This window comes from Macrobrachium rosenbergii, chromosome 13 (assembly GCF_040412425.1).
Source record: "Macrobrachium rosenbergii isolate ZJJX-2024 chromosome 13, ASM4041242v1, whole genome shotgun sequence".
Lineage (NCBI taxonomy): Eukaryota > Metazoa > Arthropoda > Malacostraca > Decapoda > Palaemonidae > Macrobrachium > Macrobrachium rosenbergii.
The window spans coordinates 22796711-22808385 of NC_089753.1; the positions used below are offsets into that span (position 1 = coordinate 22796711).

An 11675-nucleotide genomic window follows, 5' to 3' on the forward strand; every position below is an offset into this window, starting at 1 on the left:
ATGGCTATCAGTTCTAATTGGGTGACTACTGAAAACAGTAATCATCTACAAACTTGTAATTATCTTCCTACTGTTTGGTTCAGGGGTAGTATTTTGTTCCCTGTTTGCTCTCCTTACAAGCTAATTTGTCTACATTAGCATAAAATGTTCACTATGATGGAGGATTGCTAATATGCCAACACCCATTTCCCTAGCCAACAGAATACTGCTAGTTGTGTACCAAAATACTTTCCAACTAGATCTCTCCCAGAGTCTCTGTATCACTGACTGACTACAGTTTGTGTGCTATCATTCCATGAATAAATATTCAAAGACTATCTTAAATTACCAGGATTCTAAATCATTGTAAAGATAAGCATTATGTGCTCAAGAATTGAAGTTCTTTCAATATTCTGTTCTTGGTTATTATTTTAAAATACAGTACCATGATCAGACCACTAAATTAAAAATCTCAGGATTTCTGGATTTCTATTCAGACATGGTGTACAGATGAAGTCCTTTGTTAGTATGAAGAGAGGGATCCCATCAGTGGTTGACCAGATTCTAATATTCCAAGGCCTTTGCGTCATTCTAGCCTCCACATCTTTATCCTTCACTTTGCCTCTTCTCCTTTGAGCAGAAAGGGTACATGCATACACAAAATCACATCAAAGTCTTTTTCGTCTAGGCTATCACCTCTGGGTTTAAGGGTCAACCAGTATTCTAACAATAAGACCTCAAGACTTAGCTTTCCTGTAACTTTTTTTACGGTGACAAAGGCATTCATATCATAATGCTTCATTAAAGTATTAGCATAGAGAAAATAAAAAAAAGTATTAACATACCGAATTACGAGGATGGGTGTTCACAGAAGCAAAGTTTTTCAGGAGCAAAACTTCTGGCTCAGGTTTGTATGGTGTCCAAGGAGAAGAATCTCTACTTAGGAGTAGCAGGAAAAGTAGATTCAAAGTATCTGGATTCGCCAAGAGATCCATGGCTTGCAACAGCAAAACACGGCCTAGCAACTCCTCTAGAAAGCTTCTCCCAGAGCTGGTGAATGGAATGAGATATGATAATGGCATGGTACACTTTCTACTGCATCCAAAAACTTATCTTAATGGGTAGAATGATGTCAATACATACCAAAAGCAAGGTCAAGCTAATCAGAAAATCTTTGTTAAAACAGCTTACCCGCTAGATAAATATTTGGTTGGAAGCAGGAACGGTAACACTGTACCAACAACACTTCTCAAATAGGCTGCTTCCTCTTCTCGAGACTTGACTGCTCGATGAAGCCCACCGCCAGCCCTTAAGTACTGTATCACAGCTGCCTCAGTAGAAACATTTCCCCTTACTCTACGACTACCCTCTACGTATGCATCCAAATGGTTGATTAGTGCTGGCAGTAGGTGGTCTGTAATGACTGTGGTTAAATCAACCTGAAAAAAAGTTCACATAAAGGATTAATACAAAATAGTAAAATTCTTCCAACTACTTTAGTATTTCATGCAAAAGTGCAAAAGTGCAAAAATACAAGAAACTAGCACCTCAAATAGTCCCCTTGTGTGATTAACCTCCTTGATCATTCACTATTTGAATTTAAACAGCTTTCATTCACTGATGGGTTCTTACTTGGATTTAAAAAGCTTTCACTCATCGATGGAGATATTTCATTCATGGATGAAGGATGCTTCGGGTCTTGACTAATTATTTACTGATCTACTTATTATACCAGTAACAACAGTACTGTATTCTAAAGATATTGGTTGATTAAAAACACTCACTCACCTTACTTAATCTACTTGCTAGAGAAGCTACAGCAAACCTTATAAGTGAGCGTATTTCATCTGCTAGTTGATCATGTACTGAGATTTCTCTGTACCAGACGTAAACATAATGATCAAGAGTTAAGTTAAACAGCTGAAAAGAGAAAAACATTGTAACCTTTTAAGAACTTTCTTATAAAAAATTGCATGTTTAAAGTCACTTCTGCATGTGTTAAAAATCTCAATGTAACATGCACACAAAACTTGAAAAAGTCTTCATGCTCAATATATGGAAAACTGTTGTTTTAGCAATACAACACTGTAATGCCTATCAGCTGGTAAAAGTTACTTAGTGTATGATTATGCAAGAAATGTCCCCACATTATCCTGTCTCCAAGAAATCTGGGTCTCTGTCAGTCTCAAGCATGGTACAATGGAAATTCTCAATGAAGAAATCTTTTGTGTGTTTCTTACTTCAGTCAATGATTAATTTGGTTTGTCAAGACAACCAGGCACCAGCTATGGCTGCATAGCTAGAGTGTTAGAATTCCAGCTCTCCAATCATAATATGCATAACAGACCACTGGGGCACAGTAGACTCAAGTAAGCAAAGTTGAAAATAATACTGGCTACACCAACAATGTTCAGTTTTTACATTCTAGGATAATATCTTTATACATCATAAAGGATGTTTCAACTCAAGGGGATATCACACCTAATGAGCTGATCTTTACACTCCTTTAAGGTTGTGTTGCTGCTGTTGCTATTTGATAACAGAACACCTTGATAGAAATTTCAGAGAGAATAAGTCGTCCCTTTACATTCATTTTTCTTAGAGAGAGAGAGAGAGAGAGAGAGAGAGAGAGAGAGAGAGAGAGAGAGAGAGAGAGAGAGAGAGAATAATTTGTCCCTTTACACATTCATTTTTTCTTAGAAAGAGAAAGAGAGAGAGAGAGAGAGAGAGAGAGAGAGAGAGAGAGAGAGAGAGAGAGAGAGAGAGAGAGAGAGAGAGGACAAAATGACAGAGAGAGAGAGAGAGAGAGAGAGAGAGAGAGAGAGAGAGAGAGAGGACAAAAATGACAGAGAGAGAGAGAGAGAGAGAGAGAGAAGAATTCGTCCCTTTACACATTCATTTTTCTCTTAGAGAGAGAGAGAGAGAGAGAGAGAGAGAGAGAGAGAGAGAGAGAGAGAGAGAGAGAGAGAGAGAGAGAGAGAGAGAGACTTGATGCAAGCACCAGTGGGTCTTGAAGAAACCCAAAAGCTGATAGAGCAAGAGTCCCTTACTGTGTCTGATAAATAATGGAAATAGCCGGTTCTCAATAGTACTGTATTCTGTTTCTTTATAAATTCGTTGCTGCAATATGAGACCTAGCCATTGGAGGAAAAAATCGGAAATTCCACAGCAAATTTAACTAAAGGTTTAGCTTACCACTGCCATAAAAAATTTCCTCTTACATGATTTTTCAATCCACTGCAAATACTTACTTCCTCCAGAGCTTCATCAACTCCTTGTGGTACCATGAAGTTGATGTGAGCGTGTGCGTGAGCTTTCACTGGAAAAGCAGATGCCGGATGCTGTCTCTGACACCGCTCCCCTCCGCAAACCGAACATGACCTGGGTATTTCTCCCCCGCTCGTTGGGTGCTCATGCCCAGTAAAGACGGCCAGAAGGTTTGGCACTTTCTTTCCATCTCTGGAGAAAAATCAAGAAAAAGAGAGTTGTTAACAGAACAAGATTAACCTTTGCACAACTAAATCGACCTCTGTCCTTAACCATTTTAATCCTGAATGCTTATTTTTCCAGTTTCCCTTATAATAAGGTCTAAAGACCTTGCAAAGTATTAGTAGAGCATTGGTATGCTAAAACCAGTTTAGTTAATGCAATGTGATACACATTTCTACTCTAACTCAACTTTCTGTCATCAAATTATAAGACATCACATAAACATGATTATCCAGAGTTTCAAGGAAAACTTAGTTTAAACTGAAATTCACTTCATGACGAAACTGATATGCAAAAAGAGTTATGCTGTACATACCTAAAAATCACAAATGGCACAACTAGACCCAAAATCAGTGAGGCAACTATCAATATACCAACGAACACACTGAAAAGAAATGGACTGATATTAGACGAAAAACAACAAAAATTTATGAGAAAAAATCACCTGCACAACTAAAACTTTGTACCACAAAGTCTGAAGGTTATGGTAAATACAATATTGTATTACATTTACAATTGCCCAATGTTTTGTGTAATATTGCCAACACTATAGAAAGATTTTCAGTACAATAGTATTTGGTTACAGCATATCTCCCTAAACCTGTCTCATGCAAAAAATTACGAACACTGTAATGTCATGTAGGTAGGAGGATAGGTAATGCTTTCTCCCAATTGCTATCCCTAACAAAAATAAGATGGCTATCTGAACTAGTACTTCCATCCGTCTTACGGTCCTTGCTCTTCAGAAAACTCTCCTTTGTACTTTTTTCATTTATTTTACAAACCAGAGTCTAATCTGTACTCATTACCACAGGACTTTGAGGATTTCTAACGTTATCTACACCTTCAGCCAACAATCCCTTACTATTTATGTACAATTTTTGGGTACGGCAACTCATCTGAATGTTAGAAAACACATATCTAGAATTTCGTCAGTTTCTATCGTTGCTTCCCTCCAAGAACTCAACCTCTACACCTGACAACATAACAAACTATGGTGTCTGTTTTGCTAATTTTACTTGTCTGGTCTCTTCATACTAAAAATTGTTCAATTATTTCCCCTACATTTCCTCTCTCTATTTCACACTCCTCACAATGTACAAACTACAAGAAATTTCTACAGGTTTTATCAGTTTGCTGTAGACCATAAATCTTATGGATAATAACTTTGTTTCTTAAACTATACTGGATTTACTTGCTGCTAAGTACAAGATTAGCTTTTCTTACAATACTCTTCATGTTTTAGTACTGAAACCCCGCTTCCCCCAATAAAAACACATTCAAAATGAAACTTTCTAGATCCAAAGATTTCCTCATAACATTGTTAGTGGTGCAACATACTTCAAGAATGTTGCCATTACAAAGATGGACATGTATTCGGGATTGTTAATAATAAAAAATATTTTATTCTGACATTTTAATTAATATACCTTATTCACTTCTAACACTTTCTGGGTACTAAGGAATAATGCTAGCATTTGTATAGGAATGGATGCCATTACAGCCTAGAATATGGAAGGTTCTATCAGCATGTGGCATGTTGGATTTGGCCACAGAGCATATTAACAAAACTCAGTTGCTTGCATAGTTCATGGGGAACTGACTCAAGAATTTGAATAACCAATTGCCCAATTTTAAATTATGAATAAATTTTTATTGTATAAAATATATACCACATGCTGTACTTCTGAATTTACCTCCTGAGGGGTTAACCGCCTAAATAAGGATTTACGTGACACACAAAGGTTCTTTACAGAGTCCTTTCAGCCCCAGCTCCATTATTTTCTGTCCTTCTTAAAATTTCTATTGCTGGGGGCTATGAGGTCACTCAGCGCTGAAAGGAAAATTGAGAGTAAAATGTTCAAAAGGTGTAACAGGAGGGAAACCTTGCAGTTGCACTATTAAACATTGTTAGAAGAGGGTGGAATGTATGATGGAAGAATATGAATGGAGGTATAGTACAAGAAATAAATGGGGTTACAGCTGGGAGCCGAAGGGACGCTGCAGAGAACCTTAAGCAAAGCCTATAGTGCACTGACGGCACTGCACCCTAAGGATATGAAGTGTATAAGAGCGATTATGAGGAGTCTCTTTAAATGACACAGGTCTGGCCTACTGCAGGCTATGCAAGTCTCTCTACTGGGTTGACTGGAAGAAAATCCCCCAATCAAGGTATTCCGAGTCCAAGAGTTGACGTAGATGTACGACCTAACAAGACCCGCCTTCTCTCAACCTTACCTAGGACGCTGTGCCTTTACCTGACCATGGTGGAGTGAGCTGTGACCCCTCCACCTGTAGCCTTGGCCAACAGGGAATTAATGATGCTTAAGTTACAGGGTGTTAAGTTATGGCGAGTGGTCTAGCCTAACACTGTTGGATAGTCAGGCTAATGGATATATAACCCTGCCTTGTCTAAAATCTTAGCCAAGGGCCACGTCATGTACTACAGGTACTAGACTTGGGTTTATTTCTAATTCAAAATGCTTGAAGCTACTGCTGCCACAGCCTGAGCATAAAATGTAATTCACCCGATTCACAACCAGTCGAAAGGTCAGGCCACCTACGGGAGCTTTGACTAGCTTAGGGTCTCCACTTGGCCACTCATTAATATTCACACGGGGCGCCCTTTTCCTGCGTCTGACTCGCGCTGCTTACCTGACTAAGGTGGAAATTAAGATGGCCAAAAACACAACCACAAATGAGCACACTAGAACATTTCTGTCACGTAATAACCCCGTCAACTTGACATTTTCCACCTCCATCATAGGAGTTTTGTTTACATGGAGGATGTTGTCAGGGCGAGAATACTACAACGTTTCCCCTCCTGCCAGTCGCCATATCTAAAGCGATTTTTACACTCATATAGATCAATACTGCATAAAATACTAATATTCAATCGATATATTTGTGTATATTTAACGTCATGTGAGAGTCAGGGAGAGAAACTCCTGCTAAAATGGTGCGGTACTTTAATTGGGTCAATAGCTGTACGTCGGATGTTTACATTTTTGGGTCTTGAAAAACCTGTAACTTGACTCGAGCAAATTACGTCTGCAAAGAACTTGATCACTAAACTAAACTCATGACGTCATGAGATATGCGATTTAACTCTTATCAGCCTGTCTGCGATTATTATGGAATGTTGATAACAAAGATTTGTTACTGGGGCAATTAAGTAGCCAAAGCGAACAACAATATGTACGCGGTGAAAAAGGGGCAAAACTGTTATGGGTTTTCATAAACGAGTAAAAATATAGACATGATATACGGTCGCCAGCTGGTACCAGGTTTGCTGCCATTATTTTCGCAGCATTAAGCACCGTCCAGTGCGTACAGCGAGATGGAAGGAATAAAGTGTCCACAGACGGAGAGAAGGCTCTGTAGCAAAGCCTTATTAAATGGGGCGTCCATATGAGAAAGAGTGTTTTTCTTATAACATTTCTGGATGAAGTGTTCAGTTTATAAACTTGTGACTAATACAATATAAAGTATCTAGGGCTAGGTCTGACATTGTATTTTTGAGCTGCAATGGCTGCCTATCAAATCTAGTATTTAAGAGGTTTGTTACACATAACACAGACAACACATGGGGTCAACGGACAAGTTTCAAAATCCCCTTCGAATGCTGGTCTTAGAACCTTCAAATCTGCAGCCCAAAGTTTGTACAGTAACAAAAGTCTCGTCCAGAAACAATTTTTTTTTTCCAGAATAATAAAGGCTCTGTAACTCAGTAATGATCATAATTGAAAGCCGTGTGCAGTGCCTGCTATCTGCTCAGACTTACTTGTACAAGGTGTCGGTTTTGATATCTTCTTCCAAGTTAGTTTTGACAATTACTGCTGAAAATGGTAAATTCAGGAAACGATGTTTGATAGACACTAACATCAATCCTTCTACCAGAAAATAGGACTGTCAAATATTCCCTGCGAATATAAGTATGAACTGTAGAGCCTATGAAAAGATTATGAATTTGTTGTCTATTTTCTGTAACAGTAAAGGGTCCCAACTCGTAAGGTTTTAATCATGATTTCTTCAATAGGATGAATGAACGGTGCTATAAAGATGTGCAAAAACAATAACTTGTGAATTTAATTTAACAGTACGTATTTTTTGTAGTTGTCAGCCACTCAGCACGTACTGTGTACATCCACACTTAACTTCACATGAAATTACTAATGTACCCTGCCCAGATTTCTAAACTGCACAGAACAGTGATTTAAGAACTTAGTTCATTGCCTGAGAGTCTAGCGACTGTTCTCAGTATAAGAGGGAACTTGACCAAAATGGGGTCTGTCAAAATGTTTCAAAATCCAGGAAATTGACTCACAGACAAGGGCTGTGTCTACTCGACAAGCTTAAGTACCATAAGAAATATCTAGAAAGACAATTAGTTCTTCAGGGTGGTGGACGGTTGTGCATGACTGAGATATTTAAATGACCATTGCTGCTTTGGGATCTCTAGACTTATAGCCTATGTTGCAAAGTCTCAAATGCCGCTTTTACTTGCCTTAGGCCGGACGGTTCTCTACAGCGAATTTTTTTAAACCTCGACGTGAGCCCGCAGACCGTACTCTCGGCACACTTTTAGTTCGTTTTTTTTAATTAGTGTTTTATATTTGTTTGGCCATCTGTTCACGTCATCATGATTAGTTAAATACAATGACTTTTATTTATGGTCGTTATTCTACAGATAAAAATCTGTTGTTCCGCTCCTTTGTTTTTCTTATGACTACTCTGGGAAAGTTTGCTAAGCACATTCACGCTCTTTCAGGCAGCGCAGTAAGAATTTATACACTCTTATCAGTAACTGTATCCCACTGCATTTCAGTCCGAAAGCCCCCGAAAAGCCAAGGAGAAAGAGCGTGGACAAAGACGTACACCTTGGTAGACCCCACGGGAATTCAGAAAGAAAGTACACAAGATAGAAGACGAAAGACCTGACGGCAGGTAAAAAGACAAAAGAGGTCTGACGCGAAATCAGAATGCAAGTCGAGGTCTATTCTTTAGAGTCCTTGCGTAGCCTAATACTGACAGTTCGTTTAGCCTATGACTTACTTTATCGTATGTGAAGTCCTGTTATGAATTTCCCGTACCCACTCAATGTAATGCAGAACAAGAGAAAATTATAGATCTTCAACTTCTTCCTCTCCAATGGGATACAATTCTGCTTCCTCCTTATTCGAATACTTTAATCCATAACTCTGTCTGATCCTGCCTTCTTTTAATTCATTCATTAACACCTTGGAAGGTTCCCACTCAAAGCAAGACACGTCTTTTCCTGTGATGCTTTGTTTAGCTAGTAAGCGATTAGCCACTGTAACGGTTTGTAATCTGTTCGTTTGCTTACTTTTGATTAAGTTCATTTGAGAAAAGATTCTCTCAACAGAAGCTGATGCATGCGGGAGAGCAAATCAAATTTGGGTTGATTGAGTCCATCCTTTACTTGATTAACTTAAAACCAAAACGATGCTGCAGACTGATCTAGGTGTTTCAGACTTTCTTATGCTTATAAAAGGTCTCGCCATTGTTCTTGAAGTTTATCTAATTCCTCTTCTTTGACAAGTGTAGGGAAATAAATGGCAAGCTTAGAGATGAATTTAAGATTCCTCTCTGGAGAAAGAGCCACTCTAGGTTTCGAAATATTCAACAAGGTTAATATATTATTTTCACTGAGCGGAAACCTTTTTCGTATCTGACTACACAACTCTATCAAAAACACTTGACAATCAATCTTGCGGGAACCTGCTCTTTTTATTTCCCAGTGGTTCTTCAATCAGTAAATCATCACATCTTCCACCAAGGCTTATATCAGGATCCATCAGGGCTAGCATTTTTTACTCCATTACATTAGGCTGGATAAATAGGCCAAGAATGCTCCGATATTTATCAGTAATTGTAGCGTATAGGGTACTTAGTCTAAAGTGTTCTGCCTGAAATTGGGTGTTCATTTTATCTTTTTCTCCAAAATATAATTGAGAAACAGCAGCATATCTTTGGTTCCCTTATTAGTCATGGTACTGTATATCTGGCTTGCACTGTCAAATTTACTTGTCTTAGATTCTGTCTGAAAAAAATAACATGAGAGCATCCCATTGTTCCAATATACGGGTGGTAACATGCCCACGGGAAAGTCAACGAGTCTGAGACAGTTGAATCATTCGATGCTAACCACATCTTGTATCAAATGAAATCATGCTGTCGTTTACTACTTCGCTAAAAGTAGCGACAAATATCCCTCATGAGAATTTCTAAGAATGAGGGCAATTTGGATGGGATGTCCTTTTTCAAATGAGTTCGAAATCCGTTATTCCATCATCGATGAACAGTTGTCACAAGCAAATCCTATAATAGTTGTCATTGGTATACCTTTCTTAGTAAACATTCCTTTTGCTACTTTGTAAAGACCTTGAGCACTTGCATCTTCAACATCCACTATATTAAGAAGGCCATCCTTCACTTTACAATGTTCTTGTAAAGTACTAGTACTAGGGACACGGATGTATCTGTATACTCTCATCAGTAATGAGAGAAAATGGATTTTCTTTGCAGATATTTTCGACGGATTGGCGTTCCTCCACAGCCAATTCTTCTTGCATGACATATGAAGCCTTCGTTTCTTTCACTGTAATTTCCTGGGCCGCTTCACAACCAGGAAACATTTTTTTTTATTATTTCCACTCAGCCTTACAAACTTGGTACTGTCTCTCTTCCTTCAGTTCCCCGTCGGACGAGTCGGTAGAATTCTCGGCTAACACTTTGCTAGGCCCGAGTTCGAGTCTCCGGCCGGCCAATGAAGAACTAGAGGAATTTATTTCTGGTGATAGAAATTCATTTCTCGGTATGTGGTTTTGATTCCACAATAAGCTGTAGGTCCCGTTGCTAGGTAACCAATTGGTTCTTAGCCACGTGAAATAAGTCTAAGCCTTCGGGCCAGCCCTAGGAGAGCTGTTAATCAGCTCAGTGGTCTGGTTAAACTAAGATATACTTTTTACGTTAATTGTACCGTCGTCGCTGGCGAGAGTAATGGCTCTTGTTGTGTATGGTGGATTATCATCACTATTATTGTTATTTGAGTAAGCGTAATGAGACTATTGATTGACTGATTATGAAATTTAGGTCTTTTGAAGACCAAACGCCGGAACCCATCAGGATTATTCAGCGCCTTAATGAAGGTGAAATCTATGGATTAATAATATGATTGACAATAAATAGGTGAATGATGACATACTAGTAAAATTCATTGTTAAAACATGAACGTAAAGAATGAAGAATATGAGATAGAACCAACAAAAAATAAGTGTTAAAATTTTATATTCAAAACATATACTTAGTATAAGAATAAAGATTACTAAATTCTTTATTAAATGTAGTGAAATCATATTTCATTAAAATAACCAGATTCTTTCAGATAACCCATATGGTTCTCTACCTCAACGTCCGCTTAAAATTTCTAAAATAGTCTTACCAGTTAGTCAGTACTTTTTCCTAAGGCGTCACGAGACTATTTAGTACAGTGCATTATCACTATTACTGTTATTATTGGCGAGCAAGGCCTGCTCTATTGAAGATTTATTTTTATATTAAGTATTGCTGCTGTTTTTACTACTACGATACGTTGATCTTTTCTGCTAAGTGTTAAAATGGTATTTAAGGTTATTTTGAATATTTTTATTTTGGCCATTATTTGTCCTTTTGGAGTGTAATATGGTTATTTATGGTAACTATTGATTCGCTGCCTGTGCTCTCTAAAACCTGGACTCACGCGCATATTTGTAAGATATTTATGTATACTAAGTTATATATAATAAGGTATTGAGGTATTTTCTTTGTCCCGTGACACATGCAATGGATCAAATCCGATCAAAATATCAGCAGCACGTGTCAATTGTTTAAAAAAAAAAAAAGGCATTAACATCTCTTCTATATACGAGTAGAAGCCGTACACGTAAGAGCACCAACATAACTGCTTATAACCACTAAAGGGTTCGACTTTAGCTACACAGGGAATTTCAATTGGGTCCAAGTATCTGACTTTGGGCGGGGGGCGTCTCACAGCAACCCACTGGTCCGGTGTTGCCACATTCCCACACCACCGACTTCGACGCTCTGCTAAATTTGAAATTCATTCAACCACGTGTCATAATGAACGTCTATAAAACAATACATGCTTTCCTTCACAGTCTGAAGATGATTTCCCGTCAACTTCC

General features: G+C 38.2%; 1 protein-coding gene across 7 annotated transcripts in view; it reads right to left on the minus strand.

Moving 5' to 3' along the window:
* LOC136845011 (sorting nexin-14-like) overlaps window positions 1-6439 on the minus strand; it is a 42907-nt gene extending 36468 nt beyond the window's left edge. For 5 of the 7 annotated variants that reach the window (XM_067114678.1, XM_067114683.1, XM_067114682.1 and 2 more), the window contains exons 1-6: window positions 6124-6281; window positions 3785-3853; window positions 3231-3438; window positions 1768-1899; window positions 1171-1418; window positions 825-1029 (exon numbers count right to left, since the gene is read on the minus strand). In XM_067114678.1, coding sequence (XP_066970779.1) covers window positions 825-1029; window positions 1171-1418; window positions 1768-1899; window positions 3231-3438; window positions 3785-3853; window positions 6124-6233 — 972 coding nt within the window. In that variant the 5' untranslated portion in view covers window positions 6234-6281. Of the gene's footprint in view, window positions 1-824; window positions 1030-1170; window positions 1419-1767; window positions 1900-3230; window positions 3439-3784; window positions 3854-6123 lie in introns of all 7 variants that reach the window. The other 2 variants (XM_067114684.1, XM_067114679.1) reach the window with 2 other exon arrangements.
* Between the last annotated feature and the right edge of the window lie 5236 nt (window positions 6440-11675).